General features: G+C 52.7%; 1 protein-coding gene across 1 annotated transcript in view; it reads left to right on the top strand.

Moving 5' to 3' along the window:
• The window catches only part of LOC133358318 (sodium channel protein type 1 subunit alpha-like), a 112,484-nt gene that overhangs the window by 66,940 nt on the left and 19,516 nt on the right, over positions 1 to 26,028 (top strand). The window contains 10 exon segments of the mRNA XM_061576577.1: positions 1,186 to 1,321; positions 3,142 to 3,383; positions 4,272 to 4,445; positions 4,880 to 5,236; positions 6,149 to 6,370; positions 8,090 to 8,272; positions 8,662 to 8,785; positions 9,342 to 9,496; positions 11,644 to 11,817; positions 19,069 to 19,191. Of these exon segments, the coding sequence (XP_061432561.1) occupies positions 1,186 to 1,321; positions 3,142 to 3,383; positions 4,272 to 4,445; positions 4,880 to 5,236; positions 6,149 to 6,370; positions 8,090 to 8,272; positions 8,662 to 8,785; positions 9,342 to 9,496; positions 11,644 to 11,817; positions 19,069 to 19,191 (1,890 nt within the window).

Here is a 26,028-nt window from a genome sequence, read left to right as displayed (position 1 = left end):
GAACTATTGCCACGTGTATATATTCCACGCAAATAATTGGCGGGTGAGCTCATTTTGTCATCCTTCCCCCGCACCTCCAATGAGCACAGTTCGCTACTTACGGTGCGAAAGACGTTCAGTTTACGTACGTTGGTACGTACGTTCCTGGAGGTTAATCGTCTGAATAAATTACATGGCACGGCTGCACCAACTGGGGCGGAGCGGCAGCCAGCTCTCTCTCTCTCGCCGGCTCCGAGACATTTTGCCGCGCGTGGCTCCTCCCCCTCGCGTTTGGTGCTCGGGCCGGAGAATCTGTTCGAAGGGGTGCGGGGGGCAGAGCCGACCCTGTACGGCTCTAGCCACCCACCTGCCGCCTCCACCGCCAGTTGACCCTGCGATGTTTCTTGTGATTGCTTTCTTGCAGCACGCGGATGGCTCGTGACGACGAGAGACGAGAGGGTGGGGGGGGCGTGTTTTGTCTTGACGTGCTGCTGTGACAACGCCACTTGCGTTTGACACGGCGCAGGGTTTTTGCCGCTGCGCCGGCCGGCGGGCCGTTGTCCAAGCGCCCAGGGTTGGTGGTCACCCCCCCCCCCCCCCCGTGAGTTACAAGAAAACCAGGACAACACTTTGCTTGGAAGACGAGGAGGAGGACAAGGAATGTGTCACGATACCGAAAGAGGGTCGAGCGACGTGTGAATGTGATGTACTGCCATGCAGCTGACGGGAAAACCCGGACCACTTATGTCCAAGGAAGATTTTTCACGATAGCGGCAGCCTCATGAAGAGGAGATGGTAGGAATTGAAGAGATGTACATTCGGTGACCGGTTGGGTCACAGGCACTGAACTCTCTGCTGTGTCAGAGGCAATGCAATCTTAGAAGCGGAAAATACTCCTTACTTCCCCCGTATCTGTCCCTTCACCTAATTTTATGTTGTTATATTATACCTCCCATCAGCCCCACGGTCTCCAGGCGGTGCGTAAACGTTTCGGCAAGCGTTGGTGTGGCACGAGCAAACTGGGGCCACTTTGTGAGTTTGCTCTCCAGCGTTTCCTCACGGCAAACGAACGCCGTGAAAACGTAGCGCGGCGCTGGCGCCGTAGCCGCCGTCGCTGCCGTCGCCGCTGTCGTCAGTGTCGCCGGCGTTGTTGCAGCTGTTGGTCTTGAGCGCGAGCGCCTGCGTGGGCTGTGTGCGGTGACGCAGACCACGACGCCGGACAGCGAGATGGTGAAGAAGCGGCGCTCGGTGTCGCGGCTGCCGTCCATGGACCTGCTGGAGGAGCCGCCGATGAGGCAGCGCACGGCGAGCGCCATCAGCGTCCTCACCAACACCATGGAGGGTGCGGAGCGCCGGCGGTGTCCCGCCTGCCACCGCTGTTGCCGCCACTGCCACCACCACCGCCTCCGCCATCACTACCACTGCCTTAACAACCCCTACTACCGCCACGACCACTACCACTGCCATCACCACCATCACTACCACTGCCATCACAACCCCCACTACCGCCACCACCTACTACCACTGCCATCACCACCGCCTCCACCATCACTACCACTGCCATCACCACCCCCACTACTGCCACGACCACTACCACTGCCGCCATCATCCCCATTACCACCACCGCCACTACTACCACTGCCACCACCACTACCACCACTGCCGCTGCCACTGCCACCACCACCACCACCACTTCCGCCATTACTACCACTGCTATCACAACCTCCACTCCCACCACCACCACCGCTACTACCACCACCGCCACTGACCACCACCGCCGCCACTACCACCACTGCCACCGCCGTCACCACCACCGCGTCACCACCACCACTGTGAATGGGCTAAACATTACCTTCATTCGCCCCTCAGGGGTGGCCCCTCCCCCTGGGGCCCCCCACCCCTCAATAACTCCCCAGTCTTTTGAGGACAAGCTGTAATTTTGGGTATTTAATCTGTTTCAACTCGATTGGGATAACCATCACACAGCTGCAACCGCAGCATCAATCGCGCCCCTCGATGCGGTAACTTGGCAGGGATATTTCTCGCTTGTGCCATCGGTACCACCCGGGGTGACGTAACTTGATCGATTTAAATATCACTGTGGCGCCAGTGAGAGTGAATTAAGTGTGTGGTTGTCAAGCGCAGTGCCGCTGCACTCTTCCGGGACGTGTACATTAAATGGGCGCTGTACTTGCTGTCGTATAGTGGCTGATGTCGATGCAGAGCGACAGCTACAGTTTCGCATTCAGGCAGTCAAGCCAGACAACCGCGTCGGGAGCAGCGGAGTGTAGCATCATCGCCGGGATGTCTCCTTCGTATTTGTGGATCGGGCATTGCGTCGTCAGATGTTGTTTCGGTCTGTTCTGGATGACCACAGCCGCACACTACTGGATAGTTTTAAACTTTCCATTTGTGCATCAGATATCTGCATCTGCAGCCACGGTTTGTGCGTTGGATGCGGTTAAGGGTGGCCCATGAGCACCGTACCGTGACAGATGCGCCGCTCGCCGCGCTCCGGCCCACTGACCACTTTCTCCTTGAACGACCATTTCCCTGTAAGAGAGTTCACGTGGTGACCTTGCCATTGTGCAAATATCATCACCGAGAGATGAAACGTTTCAAAAAGTGATCATTGTTTTTATTTTTTTTCAAAGTGTTTTTATTCCAACTCAACACGCGCACCGGTATACAATATACTGATCGCAAAACGGTGGTGGGGGAGGCCGCGGGAAACCGAAACTCCGCCAACAGCGACCTGATGCGGGCGCGACATGACGCCTGTTAAGGGGGAAAGATTGGGCTCATTGCCAAGTGGGGACCTCGTGCAGGAGTGTGAAGTCTTATACAGGGTGGGTGGAGAGGGACGCGGGTAGGGGGAGACCACGTGCGCCAAGTGAACTTATCATCAGCTAAAATCCCGTGGGACAGCGATTGACTCCTGATACCCCCAGCGCCCGACTCCTTCCCCAATCTTCCATGTATGCCGCATCTCCACGATAGGCTCCATGTCGGCGGGAACCTCCTGGCATTAAACTCCCACTCTCTGCCTTTAAGCTCGTGGCATTAAAGAGGCGGCCATTGTTGGCGTCGGTCACCCTGCGCAGTACCGACAATAAAATAACCCGTCTCGCTCTCCGTGCCCCATTTGCATTTGTCTCTCAGCGGAGCTCGAGGAGTCGCGCAAGAAGTGCCCCCCGTGCTGGTACAAGTTCTCCAACATCTTCCTCATCTGGGACTGCTGCCCAATGTGGCTGAAGATCAAGAAGATCGTGCTCATCATCGTCATGGACCCCTTCGTAGACCTCGCCATCACCATCTGCATCATGCTCAACACCCTCTTCATGGCCATGGAGCACTACCCCATGACGCCGCACTTCAAGGACGTCTTGACCGTCGGCAATCTGGTGAGGCCCCCCGCCCTCTCAGCGCCGACATTGTCGTCGTCCACCCACTGCTGGATGAAGGCCTTCTCAATGCCGTTGTCGGTCAGAGGGAGGTTGACCGATCCATAGTTCACCCGCAGTTTATGTGTAGTTCACCGCGTTGGTCAGTGCGGGGATGTTGAAATTGTCGGGGGGGGGGGGGTGTGGGGACTGGTTGACAGACGCCACTCGCAAACTCATGTTAGCCGTGGCCGGGAATCGAACTTGGGCAGCCGGGTGCATTCATCACCGCAGTCCGCTCACCGCCGCGCCGCCGCTCCACCCGTTGCCATGGCGCCACTGCGATGGTCCCCCGCACCGGCTCCTGTGCACGTGCCGACCTCATCGCGCTCCATCTCCGTGGCGGACGCTCCGTCGGCTGCCGCTCCCGTCCTCAGTCTTGCCCGCCTGCCCGCCACCGTCCCTGACCATCGCGAATAAGGCGTCGATCGGTACCACCTAGGGTGGCAAATAAAACTATAAACTAAAATGATTTTTTTTTATTTTCCAGGGTAAGGCCCACTGAGCTGTGTAGCTTTGTTTCAGAAGCGACCCGGCTATCGCAAATGATAGTCCGACGAAATGGCGGCTTATGGTGCGGAAATGTACAGTGGCCAAATACTCTAAACGCACGTCGATTCTAAATGTGGAGAGGAAAACCGGAGGACTCGGAGAAAAATCCGCATGACCATTGGAAGAGAGAGAGAGACATACACTCCAAAAATATGAACCAGGGCGGGCCGCTGGATTCTAACCATGAACGCCGATGCCCAAGCGGCCACCCCCACTTTTCTCCCGGAGCGCTGTCGTCGCCGAGAGGTGGTTGGTCTCGAACCGACATCACCCTCCACCCGTCTGTCTCCCCCGCAGGTCTTCACAGGGATCTTTACGGCCGAGATGTTCCTCAAGCTCGTCGCCATGGACCCCTACTTCTACTTCCAGGAGGGCTGGAACATCTTCGACGGCTTCATTGTCTCGCTCAGCCTCATGGAGCTCGGCCTGCAGGACGTGGAGGGCCTGTCCGTGCTTCGCTCCTTCCGACTGGTGCGGCGCGATGGCACAGCCTCGGCTCGTTTTTTTCCGTTGTTTTTATTTCGTCAATTAAAAATGTATTGGTCTGTACCGTACGTATGTATGTGGAGCAGTCGTGTAGTGGTTAGTGCGCTGCGCTACGAACCCGGTTATCCGGGATTCCCGCTCATGGCCACCAACAACAGTGACAATTTTCTGAACCGGTCCTGGGCCTCTCCTAGTTTGACTCAGCCTGAAATGTGGACCTGGTGCAATGTCTAAACATTGCTACTGAGGAGCCGGGCGTGGTGCTGGCCACCCATTCCCTCGTATGCCATGCCGGCTCGCTTAACAGCACTTTCCCCAACAGTCTGTTAAGGCTATATGGGGGATCTTTGTTTGTTGTATGTATGTTGAACTGCGGCCTCCACTAACGCCGCCGCTGGCGCCCGCCCTCTGTTGCGCAGCTGAGGGTGTTCAAGCTGGCCAAGTCGTGGCCAACGCTCAACATGCTCATCAAGATCATCGGCAACTCGGTGGGCGCCCTGGGCAACCTGACACTGGTGCTCGCCATCATCGTCTTCATCTTCGCCGTCGTCGGCATGCAGCTCTTCGGCAAGATGTACAAGGAGTGCGTGTGCCGCATCGCGCTCAACTGCGAGCTGCCGCGCTGGCACATGCACGACTTCTTCCACTCGTTCCTCATCGTGTTCCGCGTGCTCTGCGGCGAGTGGATCGAGACCATGTGGGACTGCATGCAGGTGGCCGGCCAGGCCATGTGCCTCATCGTCTTCATGATGGTCATGGTCATCGGCAACCTCGTGGTGCGTCCTCCCTTCCCCTGTGAAGACACCCCCCCTCCCTTCTCTCTCACTCTTACCCCTAACCAACTAACCTCCAGTACTAATCGGAATCAACTAGTTCACCACCCGCTAGTACTAGCCCTGACTAAATAGCTAACCAGCCATGAGTACTAGCAATGACCCTAACCATCTATCCAACGAGATCGCCAGACACTAGTACTAGCCCTGCCTCCCACCTAGTCCCTGTAACTCGTTTAGATGAACGGTGGCGCTTGAGTTGTATTGAGGAGTTTCGCAAGGCCATTTGCTGTTGCTCGGTCTTTTTGATTGCTACAGCTCGGTCGTGTTACGTTTGGCCTCCGTCCGGCACGCCACAGCGCGTCCTGCTGTCTCTGCCCGTGTTGACTTGGCCATGACGATCATGGCTTTAACTCCGCAATGGATTGTCTTTACAAGTCCTCCTCTGCCACGGCTGGACGGACAGCGCTATCGCGTTTGTGTATTGTTTGTCGTTATAATGTTCTGACCCGCCCCGACTCGACATCTGTGTAAAAGAGCTTTATAGCTCATCAGATTCCTCCAGTATTAATATAAATATTCTGATTCTGCTAATGTGTACACGTGTTCTGCCTTAGTTGGAAGGCTTCGTATGTACGTATGTTGAACTTGTTTCGCACGGTACATAGCCAGCCGTGCTAATTGGAGGTACGACTAACGAGGTGTCACAAGAATTCCATAACTCGTTTGTGTTTCAGACCCAAGTCACCATATTCTACATTCCCCCGCCCTGTACCCTGAAGACTCCGTGCCCCCCTGCTCATGGCCTAGTGGCCCCTTGACTTCAAGTAGCTCGGCTCATGACCCCGTGCCTCCCACCCCGTGACCCCGTGTCCTTAACCCCGTGACCCCGTGTCCCTGACTTCGTGACCCCAGGTGCTGAACCTGTTCCTGGCTCTGCTGCTGAGCTCGTTCAGCGCGGACAACCTGGCGGCGACGGACGATGACGGGGAGATGAACAACCTGCAGATCTCCATGCAACGCATCCACATCGGCATCGCGTGGCTCAAGGTCTTCATGCGCGCCTTCTTCGCCAAGCACTTCAAGAAGAACAAGATGGACGACGAGGACGTCAAGGTCCTCGACGAAGACACGAAGGTCGGGAGACGACGCCCCGTCACCCCGCTACCTTGGCACCCCACTACCCTGTCACCCCGCTACCCTGTCACCCCGCTACCCTGTCACCCCCCTACCCTGTCACCCCACTACCCTGTCACCCCGCTACCCCGTCACCCCGCTACCCTGTCACCCTGTCACCCCACTACCCTGTCACCCCCCTACCCTGTCACCCCACTACCCTGTCACCCCATCACCCCCACTACCCTGTCACCCCACTACCCTGTCACCCCGCTACCCTGTCACCCTGTCAGCCCACTACCCTGTCACCCCGTCACTCCACTACCCTGTCACCCCACTACCCTGTCACCCCACTACCCTGTCACCCCGTCACCCCACTACCCTGTCACCCCACTACCCTGTCACCCCACTACCCTGTCACCCCGCTACCCTGTCACCCTGTCACCCCACTACCCTGTCCCCCACTACCCTGTCACCCCGTCACCCCACTACCCTGTCACCGCACTACCCTGTCACCCCACTACCCCGTCACCCCACTACCCCGTCACCCCACTACCCCATCACCCCACTACCCTGTCACCCCACTACCCTGTCACCCCACTACCCTGTCACCCTGTCACCCCACTACCCCATCACCCCACTACCCTGTCACCCCACTACCCTGTCACCCCACTACCCCGTCACCCTGCTACCCTGTCACCCTGTCACCCCACTACCCTGTCACCCCACTACCCTGTCACCCTGTCACCCCACTACCCTGTCACCCCACTACCCTGTCACCCCATTACCCTGTCACCCCACTACCCCGTCACCCCACTACCCCATCACCCCACTACCCCGTCACCCCACTACCCCATCACCCTGTCACCCCACTACCCTGTCACCCCACTACCCCGTCACCCCACTATCCTGTTACCCCACTACCCTGTCACCCCACTACCCTGTCACCCTGTCACCCCCCTACCCTGTCACCCCACTACCCTGTCACCCCGTCACTCCACTACCCTGTCACCCCACTACCCTGTCACCCCACTACCCTGTCACCCCGTCACCCCACTACCCTGTCACCCCACTACCCTGTCACCCCACTACCCTGTCACCCCGTCACCCCACTACCCTGTCACCCCACTACCCTGTCACCCCACTACCCTGTCACCCTGTCACCCCACTACCCTGTCACCCCACTACCCTGTCACCCCGCTACCCTGTCACCCTGTCACCCCACTACCCGGTCCCCCACTACCCTGTCACCCCGTCACCCCACTACCCCGTCACCCCACTACCCTGTCACCCTGTCACCCCACTACCCTGTCACCCCACTACCCTGTCACCCCATCACCCCACTACCATGTCACCCCACTACCCTGTCACCCCCCTACCCTGTCACCCTGTCACCCCCCTACCCAGCTAACCCCGCTACCTTATTTTGGGATTTTACTCCGGGTCACAGCACGGTGTTGATCGCACGCCGCTTGTGATGCGTAGTCAAATGACGGTAACGAGTTGACCGATCGGCCACGTCTCCGTGTCCCCGTTAGTCTCCATCGTCGTCCCTGCATCCCTCCCAAGCATGTCCCTCTGCACTGGCGCTGTTTGGATCGCGGTTTTTGTTCCCCGTGCGCGCGTATTTTTTAAAGCGACGGGTCTCTCCGCCACGAAATGCCCGCTTGCGGTGCTGTCTTCGCGCACGTCCCTCCACTCCTCCCCTCCCCTCGCTCCCTCCCTCGCTCCGTCTCCCAGGAGCAGTGCAACCTGAACCACACCTCGGTGGACATTGGCCGCGGCGACGAGGAAGTGGCGGCGCACGTGGACACCACCGGCCTCTACCCCCGCATGGTGCCCATCGCCGTGGGCGAGTCCGACTTCGAGACGCGCGACACCGAGGACCAGACGAGCGAATCCGACCTCGACGGCAGCAAAGAGGTGACTTGGCTCGCCGGTGAAGTGTCGTCCTGCAGGAGGTGGCGAGTTAGTCTGTTAGTCTTGTGGTGGCGGTAGTGAGTTAGTCTGTGAGTCTGGTGGTGGTGAGTTAGTTTGTGAGTCTGGTGGTGGTGGTGGTTAGTTTGTGAGTCTTGTGGTGGTGGTGAGTTAGTCTGTTAGTCTTGTGGTGGCGGTAGTGAGTTCGTCTGTGAGTCTGGTGGTGGTGGTGGTGAGTTAGTTTGTGAGTCTGGTGGTGGTGGTGGTGATTCTTGTGGTGGTGGTGAGTTAGCCTGTGAGCCTTGTGGTGGTGGTTGTGAGTTCGTCTGTAAACCTGCACCCCTGCCCTTCTGCCCCCTTGCCCCCCCTGCCTCGCTGCCCCATTGCCCCGGCAGATCCTGAACGACATGAGCTCGTCAGAGGGCAGCACGGTGGACATCAAAAAGGATGGGGAGGAGGTGGAGGTGCTGCCCGAGCAGATGGACGAGATCGTGGAGCCCGACGCCTGCTTCACCGACGGTGAGTGCAGGCCCATGGCGGTGAGAGTCGCTCTCAAGAGCGATGTTGGTCCAGGCGAGTTGACACGCGGTGAGCGGTGAGGTTATCGGAGAAGAGGGCGTGCGGCGAGCGTCACGTCTCCCCGTTGGGAGGGTGGCTGCCCCGCCGGTTGTAATCGTATCCGTACGGCCGTTGTTGTTGTTGTTGATGTTGTTGTTGTTGATGCTGTCGAGCAGCAGATGTAAATTAAACATCGGCGAGGTGGACGAGCTGGATCATTGCGCAGAGTGGTGAATCGTCGCTGCTGTGATGATGATTCCTTCATAGAGATCTCCGCGAGTCGATGGGTCTCTGTGTGAGTCTTTGGGTCTCTTCTCTGTATGGCTGCTGATGTTGAACAGCAGCTGTAATTTAACATCGAGGTGGTTGATGAGCCAGGTGATTGTGCAGTCAAGAGTGATGTTGATGATGACGATGACGCCTCCTCCTCCTCCGTGTTTGTGAATCGGGCACTGAGTTTGCGTTCCACGTCCCGTGGTTCTCTCTCCGCCCGCGACTCGGTGTGTACCGTGCGCAGGCTGCGTCGCTCGCTTCAAGTGCTGCCAGGTGTCCACCGAGGAGGGCAAGTGGCGCACCTGGTGGAACGTTCGCAAGACCTGCTACCGCATTGTGGAGCACAACTGGTTCGAGTCGTTTATCATAATCATGATCCTGCTCAGCAGTGGTGCCCTGGTACGTGCTAACGTATTGTATTGTTGTTGTTGTCGTCGTCGTTGTTTACCCACGAAAGCCTCGCCAATCCTCAAGACGCTTCTTTCAGGAGGGTCCTGCCAAATTTTCGCAGACGTTGGCAGGCAGGGGGCGATGCAGCTGCTGCTGTTGCTGCTACTCCTGTGTGCGATCCCAATTTAGTAGTTTGCAGATGATCGTTTAGCACTAGGATGTTTTTTGGCCCAAGACCGGTTATATTGTGCTTTTTAATATTAGCTATGGGATGAAACCATAGAACCAGAAGGATGACCCCCTGCAGAACAGGGGGAGATCATACAAACTCCACTCACTCACTCTGTGCAGAACAGGGGGAGATCATACAAACTCCACTCACTCACTCTGTGCAGAACAGGGGGAGATCATATAAACTCCACTCACTCACTCTCACTGCAGAACAGGGGAGATCATACAAACTCCACTCACTCACTCTCACTGCAGAGCAGGGGGAGATCATACACACTCCACTCACTCACTCTGTGCAGAACAGGGGAAGATCATACAAACTCCACTCACTCACTCTCACTGCAGAACAGGGGGAGATCATACAAACTCCACTCACTCTCACTGCAGAACAGGGGGAGATCACACAAACTCCACTCACTCACTCTGTACAGAACAGGGGGAGATCATACAAACTCCACTCACTCACTCTCACTGCAGAACAGGGGGAGATCATACAAACTCCACTCACTCACTCTCACTGCAGAACAGGGGGAGATCATACAAACTCCACTCACTCTCACTGCAGAACAGGCGGAGATCATACAAACTCCACTCACTCACTCTCACTGCAGAACAGGGGGAGATCATACAAACTCCACTCACTCACTCTCACTGCAGAACAGGGGAAGATCATACAAACTCCATTCACTCTGTGTAGAACAGGGGGAGATCATACAAACTCCACTCACTCACTCTCACTGCAGAACAGGGGGAGATCATACAAACTCCACTCACTCAATGCAGAACAGGGGGAGATCATACAAACTCCACTCACTCTCACTACAGAACAGGGGGAGATCATACAAACTCCACTCACTCACTCTCACTGCAGAACAGAGGGAGATCATACAAACTGCACTCACTCTCACTGCAGAACAGGGGGAGATCATACAAACTCCACTCACTCAATGCAGAACAGAGGGAGATCATACACACTCCAATCACTCTCACTACAGAACAGGGGGAGATCATACAAACTCCACTCACTCACTCTCACTGCAGAACAGAGGGAGATCATACAAACTGCACTCACTCTCACTGCAGAACAGGGGGAGATCATACAAACTCCACTCACTCAATGCAGAACAGGGGGAGATCATACAAACTCCAATCACTCTCACTACAGAACAGGGGGAGATCATACAAACTCCACTCACTCACTCTCACTGCAGAACAGAGGGAGATCATACAAACTGCACTCACTCACTCTCACTGCAGAACAGGGGGAGATCATACAAACTCCACTCACTCAATGCAGAACAGGGGGAGATCATACAAACTCCACTCACTCTCACTACAGAACAGGGGGAGATCATACAAACTCCACTCACTCACTCTCACTGCAGAACAGAGGGAGATCATACAAACTGCACTCACTCTCACTGCAGAACAGGGGGAGATCATACAAACTCCACTCACTCAATGCAGAACAGGGGGAGATCATACAAACTCCAATCACTCTCACTACAGAACAGGGGGAGATCATACAAACTCCACTCACTCACTCTCACTGCAGAACAGGGGGAGAACATGGGCATCCGAGTCGGGTATCGAGTCCAGGTGCTTCTCGCTGCTGCGAGGGTGCGGGCGGTGCGACTGCACTGCCGCCCTGTGCCACGTGCTTGGCTGACACAGTACTCCTCATCCTCGCGGCGTTAACGCGTCTCCCTCTGATATTAGGAAGCCACTGGAGCTATGCACTTTTAAATCGTCATCGAGATTGAAAACTCATTTCTTTAGAATTGCCTTTTGTGTTTAGTTTGTTGTCCTTCCCCGCCCCTCCGACTAGCGCGGTTGGCTACGTACGGTGCGAAAGAAGTTCAGCACACGTGCGTACTTACACGTCTCGTCCGTCTCCGCCGACGCTGCCCACGGCCTGTGCGCAGGCCTTTGAGGACATCTACATAGAGCGGAGGAAGACGATCCAGACGGTGCTGGAGTACGCGGACAAGGTCTTCTCGTACATCTTCGTGGTGGAGATGCTGCTCAAGTGGGTGGCGTACGGCTTCCAAAAGTACTTCACCAACGCCTGGTGCTGGCTCGACTTCCTCATCGTTGACGTAAGTTCCGCGGGCTCACTTCCGACGGTGTTCCCTAAAATTAATAATTCTAGGGCATCTTGACGGAAGTGGCCGGGCGGTCACGATGTAACCTGGGAGGTATCGCGGGGGGGGGGGGGGGGGGGGGTGGGCGCCGTGGTGTCGAGCGTGGCTCCTGAGGCTTCTCCTCCAGGATGCCCGCACTGCTTGCGGGCATCCTTCACGCATCGGAGCGGAAGCCGCAGTGAGCCCAAGATGGCCAGCAAAGTGGTGTGTGGGGAAAAGCTCGAGAGGAAAAGAAGGAGCAGAAACAATGGCTATTTGTATTTGTTTTAAACCAGGTAAAGCCCACTGAGCTATGTAGCTCTTTTTCACAAGCGACTTGGCCACAATTAATAGCTTAATGAAGTCGCTTTACCATCGATTGGGAAAGTTAAAGTAGCCCAACCACTCTGAACGCATTGCTCGTCACACGGCCGTCCCCCTGGGGAACGAGCGGCTACACAACGCCTCCGCGCCAGCAGCAACGCACGGTGTTGCCGCTATTGAGTTTTTTTATCGTTATGCGTTAAAACAAGCCATCGTGGCGTTTTGTCATCATTGGTTAGGTGGGGGGTGGGGGGGGAGAATGAGATAGAATGATGTTTCTCGTTCCTTCAGCGTAGAGGTGTGAGCGATTGCTCAGTTGGCATCGGTTCTGGAGCTCGCGGCCAAATAATAATTGATCGTCCGCACGTGCGAGCGGATCCATTCGGCTCGCACGCGTTGCACGCACGATGGACTCGCTTAATTCGACCCCTGCACCCATTAGGGGCTGCTACGCTCGCCACAATGTGAAACCGGACAATACGATTTGTTGTTCAAATTGCATTGCAGCCCTGGATCGCGATAGTTAAATCGAATCGCCGTGGGAGTGAATCCCTTGTACCTCTACGTGGAATGGTGACGTGACTCTGTGACGACTGCGCAGCTGTGGATGTACAGGTTCCCCTCGCTCTGTGCGGTAGCAGCGGTAATAGTACTAGTAGATGCTTTCCAAACAAAGGACACGCAAAGCGAAACCGCACGAGGAGACGGCTGCCTGCTGATTAGTGCGCACGGCACACACACAGTACACAGCATCTGAATAGTTATTTTTCCTGGAGGAAAGCGATGAGCGATAAAGCTTTTTTTCACAGATGTCCAGTATTTCACAGATGCCCACAACACATTACACACAGTACAGACGGTACACACACGGTACACACAATGTCGTCCCACGTTCGACCGCATAGCCGCATGTAGAGTGAATTATTCACGCTGCATAAGACCAAATTTTGGGCAGAAATACGTTAGCCGCATACGCATTAGGTACGCGGAATCGCACAAACCAAACCTGCATAGAGCGAGGGAAATCTGCACAGTCGTCGGGGGTGCGGTGGCACCGAACTGCCGTGAAATTAACCCCCACCGTATCGCTCACTGTGCCGAGTCGCCAGATTGCCGGAGAGCTTCCTGGAGCTGAGTGCGTCGTGGTGTGAGGTGCGGAATATTCTGCCGAACTTCGAGATTGGACCGTGACAATGACGATGCTGATAACGATGATTGTGACGATGATTGTGATGCTATCTACAGGGACCCCTTTGTCGGTATTAAGATGCTGAAAAAGAAAAAAAGGCTTTACCCTTTTTTGGAAACAATACGGGAGGTGTACAGATGCTTAAACACCAGATAGACATTTATTACAAGGCATCAAGTCTGCATTAACCACACATACTTGTGGTAAAACATGCAAACACATATGCTTGAATAAAGCCATCAAAGCGGCTGTTTCTGGTGTAGGCCAATCAGTTTTTAAGGACAATGCGTACATTGATAATTGGTTCTTTACCCTTCTATCTGGCAACAAAACTGACAGTTTTGTTGCCAGATAGAAGGGTAAAGAACCAATTATCATATTTTTACTGGCAAATGAGGTTCCCATAATGCGTACATTATTAAATCATCGTTTGTTTTCATGATTCACTTCAAGTATGCGTGGTTAAGCAGAATCAGATTCTGAATCTTTATTGATCCTGGAGAAGGAAAGCTATGAAGCTCTTTTTCACTGATGTCCAGCAGGGGTACGGGGTTCAGCGAGTTACAACAACAAACGATAGAAGCAACACAATAGGAGTGCTAAGTAGAGAAAAGGTAAGGCAGTCACTCAAAACATTTTAACCTTTTATTTTATCAGGTAAGGCCCCACTGAGCGATTAGCTTCTTTTTCAGAACCGACCTGGCCACAAATGAAAGCTCGACGAAATTTAAAGCAGCCAAATAATAAAAACTATTTCTAAACGCACGTTGATTCTAAATGTGGTGTGAAAAACTGGAGGACCAGGAGAAAAAAAATCCACGCGACCACGGGAAGAGAGACACAGACTCCAAATATACAGCAGGCATCGGGGTCTGGATCGAACCCCGACCTCCAGCATACCAGATGAGGAGGATAACATCACACCGCCGTTGCGCACCTTAAAACAAGTATAGAGGTTCAGATTGCTTAAGTACATCAGTTCCCGAGCTTGGGAAAGGCAACTCAACAGCAACAAAAACAGACTACACCAAGACAACAACACACAGCACCTCCATACAATTCCACAGTAAAATTTTAATAATAGTACAAGGATCATACTTAATGCAGACTTGATGCCTTGCAATGGGTGTCGATTTGGTGTTGGAACTTCTTACCGCTGGACATCCGTGAAAAATTGCTTAATGCGCTCATCGAATTCCTCCTCCAGTCTGATTCTGAACACCTGTATTGTTGCCAGATTGTGACGCCGACGACGCTGATGCCGCTGTAGTGGTTAGGCACGGAACGATTCACGTGTCGCGAGAACGCGACAACGACGACGGTGGCCCATGGTCCAAGATTAATGACGGCGTGGCTGGCGGCCCAGGGGACGGAATGCATCCAAGAGGGCACCCACCGAGGGGAGATGGAGCGCGCCCGTTTAGCCCCCTCTATTCGGGCTAACAAAAGCTGTTTAGGCATGCGGTGGCTGGGCATGGGGGCTACATGACCCAGGCAATGCAGCATTGCCTGCCGGAGGAGCTCACCGATGGGACTTGGTCCATAACATGGTTGACCAATAGGGAGCCATCCTTTGACCTCGCCCAGGCATCGATTAGCCTCCCATTGTATCTGTACAAGATGGAAATTCCGCTGGTACAGCCATCAAGGACTCACGAACTACGTGGTTGAAAAATATATTAAATAATGTGGGAGCCTGAGGACATTCCTGTCGCATCCCAAGGTGAACAGTGAATGGCTCCGACTCCCGGCCACATACTTTTACCCTGGCCCGCTCACCATCATGGTGGTCCTGAGTGATCGTGAGCAGAGGGTCAGGGGCTCTGAAAACACGAAGAATAACCCAGAGCCCAGGCCTACTGATGGTATCATAGGCCTTGACCAGGTCAATAAAGCAGAGATGCAGGTCTTGTTGGAATTCCCGACACCTCTGCTGGAGCAGATGGACAGAAAATATGGCATCTGTGCAGGACCGCCCTTTCCTGAAACCACATTGGGGCTCCGCAAGCCTCTCCTCAGCATGTCTGGCAAGGCAATGTTGAATAATCCTTGCCAAGACCTTTCCCAGCAAACTGAGGAGTGAGATGCCCCTTTAGTTGTTACAGTCTGTGCGGTCCTCCTTCTTAAAGAGGGGGACCAGCAGGGCATCTTTCCAATCCTGCGGAACCTGTCCGGTGGTCCAGACTGTTGTTATGATGTCATGTAGGGCAGTCTGTGCACAAATGCCACCCACCCTCAGCATTTTGCTTGGGAGATCACCTCTGCCAGGTGCCTTTCCTGGTCTCAAACTCTGGATCGCCTTCAGTACTTCCTCAACAGATGGCACCTCAGCCAGCCACTCACAGGGGGTGACTTCTTCCTCCAATATTTGAGGCAACGCAGCCTCAGCAGGGTCATCCCCACTTTGCCCCATGATGTTTTCCAGGCTGAGGGATTTCCCCTCCTCCAGGACCTCACAGAAATCCTCAGCAAATTTGCAAACCAGTTCCTGGGGGTCGGAGTTTGGATCACCGTTCTTTTCCCTAATGATGATAATAGGTGTGGTGCTGGCAGTTATTTTTTTTATGGAATGAAAGAGCGATTTGTGATCATGGGCCACTGAGGCAGATTCCATCTCCTCAGCATCCCGCAACCACCACCCATCCTTGCAGCGCCTCACGGCTCTCCAAACCTCTGAGCGAAGGCTGCGGTAAGCCTCCTCATTTGCTGACGTGGGGTGCTGTAGACGATGAGAGTGGGCCATGTGGCTTTTTCTCAGCCAGCTTGAACACCTCCGTCAGCCAGGGTCTCTGGGGAGGTCTGGACCGCGTACCCAACGCAGCCATTGCAGCTGCATGAGCCACAGTCCTAAACCTCGCCCATTTTCCCTCAACATCAGGAGGAGTGGAGGACGATGCCAACCCCAGCCGCAAGCGATGATGAAATTCTCGCTTGCAACTTTCATCAGCTAGCTGAGACCAGGCCACTCTAGGTTTGAATGGGGTCCTGATTGTACACCCACCACCGGAGTGGAAGAATGGCAGGTGCATCTTACAGATGACAAGTCGATGGTTCAGTGGGTAGATCAGCTCTACGTAGGTCCTGGTGTCAAGGACATAGGCCCGCATCCGCTGTTCCGTCACTATGTAGTCCAGCAGATGTGCTTGATTAGACCCGGCATGCATCCATGATGTTGTGTGGATGCGCCGATGCCGGAACAGCGTGTTGGTAATTACAAGCCCATGGGCTGCACAACAATCTAGCAGCCTCCTACCGTTGTGATTGAGCTGATCTGACCCATGCCTTCCAATCACTCCAGACCAGGTGCCAGCATCATGACCAACTCGGGAATTAAAGTCACCAAACAGGATGACTCTATCCCAAGGGGCCACTTTAGCTAGCACCTGGGAAAGGAGGTCATAGAAGGCATCTGACTCATCAGCTGTGCCTGTATCCCTCCATGGATGTTCATCGTCGGTGGCGGCATAAGTAACCACCACCACCACTGCTCGCCTCTGGTTGATGGGAAGGTGAGCCCAAAGTAGCCTGGGGCTTACAGCTTCCCACACCTCACCGCCATGCTCCAACGCCCCCTTCATTCTTTTGTTCAGAAGAAGAGCCACACCCTGTTGTTTGGCAGTCTCCTGACCCGAGTAGAGAACTGTCCACCCCTCATGGTGGCAGGAGCCAGAGCCGGTCCACCGGACCTCCTGAATACCAGAGATCCAGAAGGTATCGGTCCAGCTCCCCACAGAGCAGTGGCAGCCTCCTCTGCAGTGAGCGTTCGAACATTCCACGTGGCCACCTGCAGTGGTTTTTTGCCGTTTCCGGAGGAACCCCGAGGGTAAGGATTCAATCTCCTGGCTCCGCCAAATGGGGTTTGCCCAGGAGCCATCATGGACACCTGTCCCCCCGAGGCCTCCGGCACAAGCTTAATTTGATTTTTATTCCGTGGTATCGTGGTAATTTACTTGAAGGTGGAGAGGTTACCAGCTCCCATTTGGCCACTGTGGTGGCTACAAACGCCATGAGGGAAATGGCTAATTTAAATTGTCCCTCGTCCCACGGCACTGCTCACCACAGCGTTGCCGTCCGGCACCAACGAGGAGGTAGAGGGTTGTTTTGCCGGACATGAATCTAAAAGCATTATTACACATACACGGTTCAAAATTAATCATCAATTTTAATAGGCAAATCGATGCATCATCGATCACCTGATGATGCAGAGAATTATGGTTTGGTTGAAACCCACTTAATTTACTGCCATCTGTTGGCCACCTCGCAGCCCAGTGGGAAACCAATTTGGTTTGCTTCTTGCAGATTCTGAAGGAAATTGAAAAGACACCGTCGTTTGCCTCAAGATTAATTTTCATTAGGTCGTGACGAATGCGATCGATTAATTTTGGTCACATGACCGAAAGCGATTGATGCATTTTGGTGACATGACCCATATGATCGATTAATTTGCGTCACGTGACCGAACGCAATCAATCGATTTTAGTCACGTGACCGAACGCAATCGATCGCTTTTAGTCACGTGACCAAACGCCAGAGGTGTGGACTCGAGTCATGTGACTTGGACTCGAGTCAGACTCGAGTCATGAATTTGATGACTTCAGACTCGACTTGGACTTGCATAACAATGACTTTGTCCCACCTCTGAGGTGTGGACTCGAGTCATGTGACTTGGACTCGAGTCAGACTCGAGTCATGAATTTGATGACTTCAGACTCGACTTGGACTTGCATAACAATGACTTTGTCCCACCTCTGAGGTGTGGACTCGAGTCATGTGACTTGGACTCGAGTCAGACTCGAGTCATGAATTTGATGACTTCAAACTCGACTTGGACTTGCATAACAATGACTTTGTCCCACCTCTGCCAAACGCAATCGTTTCATTTCTATAAAAGATCACATGGCCGATGTGTAAGAGCGCGTGTGGACGGCACCAGCGCCGTCGAGTTCGCGGAGCGTGCAGCCCTGCAGCGGCTGACGCTGCCATCGCCGCCGCGTGATCCCCCATCGTTCACGAGCCATGCGTGGATGAGAATGCTGCGCGATGTCGTTGATTAACACCGCCACTTTCTTTGCAGGGATGCGCCGAGAGCGAGAGAGAGCGGCAGCGGGAGAGGAGGCCCTGGTGTGCTGCGCGGGCGGCGTTGCGATGTCAATGTAACGCTGCGTGCCGTTCACAATCGATAACGGCGTAACAACAGGTGTTCGTACTATCGTTTGTTATTCTGTTTCGTAGGTACGTTTAATTTTTGTGGGTTAATTTTCTGGGCCTTATGGCCCCTGGCTGACCTCCGCTCCCCTCTCAGGCAAAACTCGACAGGGTAAGGACTTTTCACCTCCTTAAAAAGCACAGTCGTAGCTAGATGTTTGTCGTGGTGCTTCCTCTCTTATCCCTGCCCACCGACTCCGACTCAAGCTGTGTCCGTTTGTGTGCGTCGTGTGCCGCCATCCTCTCTGTCTCTTGGCCTCTTTTTGTTTAAAAACGACGACGACGACCGGTTACCCTGTGTACTTCCTTTCTTCCTTCCTTCCTACCTTCCTTGCTTTCCAGGTTGCCCCGGAATGGTGCGGCCTCCTATTCCCAGGGCCTTAAGCGAAATAGCACAAGGCCTTAATTCTGGCGCGCCATTTTGTGCTCAAGGCTGTGGGTGTTGGGCAGAAGGAATTCTACCGATAATGCTAACGCGCTGGACTGTTGCTGTTTTGTTCTCTGTGTAGGTGTCTTTAGTCAGTCTTACAGCTAATGCACTGGGCTACTCGGAGCTAGGGGCTATTAAGTCCCTTAGGACTCTGAGAGCACTGAGACCTCTAAGGGCCTTGTCGCGGTTTGAAGGGATGAGGGTAAGAGCGAACCGTGACACGTCATCCTGCATGATACGACAACAACAAAAACCCGATTTGAATTTAACGACAAAAGCGAGCGAACAAAAAAACATTTAAAGTAAAAAAAATCGCAAAAAAATACAAAAAACATCCCCCCCTCCCCCGCTCGCCACTTTTCAGCGTCGCATGCGGGAATGGTGATCCATCCATGAGCAGGGCTGTCGGCTCGACCGAATGCGGTCTCTGTAAGCACACGATTTCTCCTGGCCCCCCGCCCGCCCCTTCTCCCCCCCCGCTCCCCCTGCTCCCACGCGAGCTCGCGTACCGCACCCCCCCCCCTGTCCAGCACCGCTTGACTCCCGTCGTTCGTCGAACGAGGGGGGGGGGGGGAATGGGAAGATGGGGGGGGGGTTGGGCAGGTGGTTTCACAGACTCGCAGCTTCCACGGGACTCCTCTCCGAAACGTGAGCGTCAAATCCTCCAGCAGCAGGCAACCGCCACCTGCCTCCCTGCTGGCAGTGGCTGTTCCTGGGATAGTCCCATCAATTGAATAAGTACCCCCTCCTCCCCCGTTTTTGTCAATTGTGTAATAAGTATAACCACACGCCCTCGCTGGAGACAACCTCGCTTGCAAGTAGTTCTCCCCCCTCTCCTGGCGTCGTAAGATATTCCTCCTCCCGTGAGATGCCTCCACGGTTCTCCTACCTCGGAGGTGGTGACCAACCCCTCGTCCCCCTGGATGTTGGCCCAAACGCCGTGCGATAACCCGCATGGTGTTTGGCGTTCTGAGTCGTCTCGCTCGGCGGCGATAGGCGCTGATCGACCGCATCCACCGGCACCGCGGTGGCTAGATGTTAACTACCTCGCCAAGTATACAGGAAGTCGTGGGGTCGATCTCGACCTTGACGCCTGCTGTATATTTGGAGTCTGCATGGCTCTCTCTGGTTTTTCCCTCCACATTTAGAATCAACATGCGTTTAGAGTATTTGGCTGCTATAAATTTCCACGTGGTAAGCCACTTTGTTGAGCTATCATTTGTGGCCAGGCTGCTTCTGAAAAAGAGCTACATAGCTCAATGGGCCTAACCTGGTAAAATAAATAGCTTGGTTAGTTTAATTTAAATGATCGGTAACCACCCCCCCCCCCCCCCTGACGAGGCAAGGAAGGCGAGGGCTAGACCAACTGGTGGCTGGCTCCTGGCACCAACCACCCCGGTGTGGGCGCGTGATTCTGTGAAACAACCCCGACCTGCCAAACCCCTTCGAAATCACGAACCCCCCCCCCCACCTTACCTGCTTTTGGGAGATGCTTCTCTCGATGGCGAGAATCTCTGAATGTTTCCCAAGGCTTGTTGCGACTCTGCCCCCCCCCCCCACCCCCGGAGTCCCAAACCTTCTTCCTCCATTCCAAGGCTGCTTGCGATCATTTCACGCGCCCTGCTCAGACAGGAGACAGGTCGTGGGTGAAAATGATTTTACATTTTATTTTTCCCCACTCCCAAAAGCTTCCTATTTTCTATCAACCCCCACCTCCTTGTCCTCCCACCCTGCCCCCCCACCCCAAACACCCCATAGATTTGAGAGGCGCACTGTTATTGTTCAACAGTGAGAGGGGCCATTTTGGTTGGGGGTTAACGTTGTTTTGTAGAATTCCAGTACAGTGGTTGGGCTTCGTGTGTCGTCTTGCAAATGGCCTTGGGTGCTTCCCTCCATGAGCGAACACTCGTTAGCGGTTAGGTTTTCATAATTTGTATTTTATTGTTTTTGTCTTTTTGTGTTTTGCTGATTTGCAATACCGTGTTTGATTGTGGGGGGCTGAGCGGTGTAGAATGCCCAACGTTCTGGTAGAGGAAGTGTTTGCAGCTTTTTTTCTTTCTGCTTTTTAAACAAATGCCATATTGGTACACGACGGACGATAGGGAATCATTCTCTTTTTAGATTATAGTAAAACAAAACCCTCGAGCAGAATGTGATTGAAAGGAAGCTTGCAGAAGCACCGCTATAACAGCCATAAGTAGCAGTACTTAACACTCATTTTGAAATTGTAATATCGGATTAATCTATTAAACGGCCAGAGAAATCGAGGATGGGGATACGCGAAAGGGGAATTTAAGGGAAAATTTGAGGGAAGGAAAATGGCTCCGATTAAGTCATGACATTTGAAAGTAAGGCACAGAGTTCATTCGTTGGGCACAGCAGCGTGGTTGTGTCCGGGTTAAAGGCGTGTACGGCATGGTCTACATCACAGCTGCTACGCTGGGGCTCCGCGGGCGTTGCTTGCCTCTCATGTGTTCTCTGATTCGCGGGTTGATTTTGGGTCGGCAATGCAAACAATGCAACCGCTCGGTTTCACCTGCAACCCACGGAGCCACCGTCGCTATCTCTGCTGCCGCCGCCACTACCACCGTCACCACCGCTGCCACCACAACCACCACCACTGTCACTGCCACCACCACCGTCGCCATCACCGTCATCACCACCTTCACTGCCGCCGCAAATGCCACAACTACCACTGTCGCTACTATCACCACCACCACCACCACCACCACGGTTGCCACCACCACCACCGTCGCCACCACCACCAACGCCACCACTACCAACGCCGCTACCGCTGCCACCACCACCGCCGTTGCCATTATCACCGCTATCACCATGACATCACCACCACCACCGCCGTATCACCACCAACCACCGCCACCACTACCAGAACCACCACAACCACTGTCACCGCCGCCACCACCACCATCGCCACCACCGTCACCGCTGCCACCTGACATTGTTCATAACAAATCTCCGAATCAATGCAATTTTACTGCACATACAGTCCAGAATTAACACCTCTTTCGAGACCCAAACATCGCACACCTTTTAAGGCCACACACTGTGTTATTGACATGGAATGTGTTGAGTTTTTTGTTGGTATTTGCACTTTCTTTGTGACCAATGCTCCAACTCATCGAGGAATCCATCAAGTTCCGAGATTAGCTTTGTTCACTTGTGACGGCGTGTATGTACGTGTGAGCGTACGTGCGAGCGTGTGAGTGTGTGTGCGTGTGGGTAAGCGTGCTAGGCAGGTAGTCCATGGGCCAGGGAAGAATCCGGTTCCACTAAAAGAGAAGAGGGCCACAACGTAGTTCTGCAGGAACTTTTTTTTTCAAAACGCGCAAATGCCGTGTGCTTGTTTGTACGCTTGTCTGTGGCCGTCGTTTAACACTCACCGTTTTCCGGCCTGCGCTAGATTATTTCATCACGATGGGGAATTTCTTGTCAAATAAAACTTTGACCGCTAGAAGTGGCGAATATTTAGCGATGCCAGTTTCCGTGTACGTCGAATACAAGTAGATGGTGATTTCACACTTGTTAAATAACACTATGTAATTCTAGATTTGAAGCTTTCGTGACTGCAAGGATTCATATTCTTAGGTTTTTTCGGTAAAGTCACGTAGGTAAAACATTAAAATTAATAAAAGTAAAATAAAATAAAAATCACGACGTTTCGGAGGCAACACAAGTCTCCGTCATCAGGTGGGACCGTCACAGCCAGATTTGCTGCATCTTGAATCATTGCCTCACTTGATGCAGCAAATCTGGCTGTGACGGTCCCACCTGATGACGGAGACTTGTGTTGCCTCCGAAACGTCGTGATTTTTATTTTATTTTACTTTTATTAATTTTAATGTTTTACCTACGTGACTTTACAGAAAAAACCTAAGAATATGAACACTATGTAACACAATTTTTGTTCCTGGGTAGTAAGTGTTATTTCCAAATTGCTTATGCCTAAAAAGTGTAGAAAATGGCTATTATTCCCCACAAACTTTGCTTTTGTGATCAGGACAGTGATATTTTGAAATGTACCTTTTTCAATGAGAAAACGAGCGAATTTGTGTCTTTTCGTTCACATAGTCAGAAAAAAAAATATGAAAAAAAAATATGAAAAAAAATTAACATGTATTTATACTAAAGTAATACAAAAGTTACTACAAAAGATTTAGAAGTGAGTCGTTTTTCGAGATTTATACTATACATCACTTTCACGAATTAGTCCCCAAATGTAGTTTCCCATCATGTTCTCGTTATACAGTCCTTGGTAGCGGCGTTCAAAGTCCAGTATATCCAAGTGGAAGCGCTCGCCTTGCTCCTCTGAGTACGCTCCCATGTTTTCCTTGAATTGATCAAGATGAGCATCAAAGATATGGAGTTCGAGGGAAATCCTTCAGCCCATTGTGCCCTAGTTCTTCACCAGTCTCAACCAGCTCCACGTAGTTTTCGATCTTGTGATTTCCTAGCAAGCCACGAACTACTGCGACAAAGCTGTTCCAAGCAGCTTTCTCCTTGCAAGTGAGCTTCTTGGGGAATTCATCGCACTCCAGGATCTTCTTTATCTGTGGTCTGACGAAGACACCGGCTTTGACCTTTGCGTCAGACAGCTTAGGGAAGAAGTCTCGAAGGTACTTGAAGGCTTGATTTGAAGCTTTTGTGACTGCAGGAATCCATAGTCTTTGGTTCTTTAGGTAAAGTCACATCGTTAGAAATAAATTAACTACGTGACTTTACCGAAAAAACCAAAGAGTACTTGAAGGCTGCCGACTCCTTATCTACAGCTCTGACAAATTGTTTCATGAGGCCCAATTTGATGTGCAGTGGTGGCATCAGCACCTTCCGGGGGTCCACCAGTGGTTCCCACTTGACGTTGTTCCTCCCTACAGAGAACTCGGTCCGCTGTGGCCAGTCCCGCCTGTGGTAGTGCGCCTTGGCGTCCCTGCTGTCCCAAAGGCAAAGATAGCAGGGAAACTTGGTAAAACCGCCTTGGAGAACCATCAGGAATGCCACCATTTTGAAGTCTCCGATGACTTCCCAGCCGTACTCATCATACTTCAAGGCGTCCATCAAGATCTTGATGCTGTTGTAATCCTCTTTGAGGTGCACCGAGTGAGCCAGGGGAAGAGACGGGTACTTGTTACCATTATGGAGCAGCATGGCTTTGAGGCTCCTGGATGAGCTGTCAATGAAGAGGCGCCACTCATTCTGGTTACAGGCGATTCCGATTGCCTCGAACAGACCGGTCACATTGTGGCAGAAGCAGAGCCCATCTTGACGGGTGAAGAAGCTGCAAAAAGGTTGGTGACGCTTCCTCTGATCTGCGACTTGCACACTTTCATCTAACAAGTTCCACTGCTTGAGCCTAGATGTCAAAAGCTTGGCTCGAGACCAAGATCTCTGATCAAGTCGTTGAGGTCTTTTTGGTTTGGGTAGTATGGGTTTCTCTCAGCTCCACCTCTGAAATTGTCATCTGGATCTACGTCTTCCTCGCTCTCTGACTTGCTGCTCTCTTCTAAAGACGGCTGCTCTCTTTCCGGAGGAGTGGGTATGGGGAGCTCATGGCAGTGTGGCACCTGGGTGATGAAGGAATATCCGGATACGTGATAGCAGGTGCATTCTTGCCAGTACGACGTTTGGGTGGTCAGTGGGTTCCCACCAAATTATTGGGATAGCGAACTTCATGGCTCTCTTTTCCCCTCTGTACCATCCTACAAAAATAAACTTATTTCACCCATGACTAATGTGTAAGAGATTATCGCAACATTTTTCATGTATGATATATTTTTTCACTAACATTGAAAATTGTAAAAAAAAAAATATTAAAAACTTTTTACTAATTTTATAACGTAAAATTCTGAGCAACAATTGTCCATCTTACTTTCCAGATTTTTTTTTTCATTGCTCACAGGTGAAATGAGGTGCCAAGGGTTTGTCTTGATCCCTGACAGGCATGCCGAAATATGCCTTGTTGGCCTCACACATCTTAGAAGATGCTTCCACAGAGTACTTTTTCGCTCTTGTCTTGATAAATTGGCCGCAGATATAGCAAAATGTGTCTGCCGGATGCTTGCAACCTCTTGATACCATCTCAGAAAAATGTAGATATGTATCCACTTAGGCAGCTGGAACTAAGCTGAACTGGTGGGCTTAATATTCTTAGGTTTTTTCGGTAAAGTCACGTAGGTAAAACATCAAAATTAATAAAAAATAAAATAAAGATCACGACGTTTCGGAGGCAGCACAAGTCTCCGTCATCAGGTGGGACCGTCACAGCCAGATTAGCTGCATTAAGTGAGGCAATGATTCAAGATGTAATCCCTTAAAAGCGAGTTGATGGGGGAGGAGAGAGGGGGGGCTCATCAGAATGTGGTAGCCAATGAATGGAACGTATCGGGAGGGAGGGGGGCGGGGCCAAAAGGGTGGGCGACGGCGTGGAAGCGATTGTGCGCAAGCGACTAACTAGAATGGTGGGCTTAAGGCCCCTGTATTTATGCTACACTTCTAGAATGTTCTGGAAGTTACTCCAAGTTTACTCAGCACTGAATCTATCTGGAATGTTCTGGAAAATTCCAAAATATCACTGGCTTGGTCACAAAAGAAAAGGTTGTGAGAGAGCAAGCGAATGAGAGCATGAGTGAGAGCGAACGCATGAGAGCGAATGAGCACATGAATGAGCACATGAGTGAGAGCATGAGTGAGAGCGAACGCATGAGAGCGAATGAGCACATGAATGAGCACATGAGTGAGAGCATGAGTGAGAGCGAGCGCATGAGTGAGATTGAGCGAATGAGCGCATGAGAGTGAACGTCTGTGCGAGTGAGAGGACGAGCATATGACTGCATGAGTGAGAGAGCGAGTGAATGTGTGAGAGGGCGAGCGAGTGAGAGAGTGACTGAGCGAGTAAGTGTGCGTGCACGGGGTGGGGGATCATTGGTGGGGGGGGGGGGGAGTCTGCAATGTTTTTTAAAGAGCGAGTTTTTTTTGTCTTCAGAGCTAGAGCTAGTTTTGGAGAGAAGACATTTTTGTCAAATCC

Source organism: Lethenteron reissneri, chromosome 61, assembly GCF_015708825.2.
Source record: "Lethenteron reissneri isolate LAM-NWPU_2019-01 chromosome 61, ASM1570882v1, whole genome shotgun sequence".
Taxonomy (NCBI): domain Eukaryota; kingdom Metazoa; phylum Chordata; class Hyperoartia; order Petromyzontiformes; family Petromyzontidae; genus Lethenteron; species Lethenteron reissneri.
Note: the sequence above shows the minus strand (reverse complement) of the source record. Positions and strands in the feature narration are given on the sequence as shown.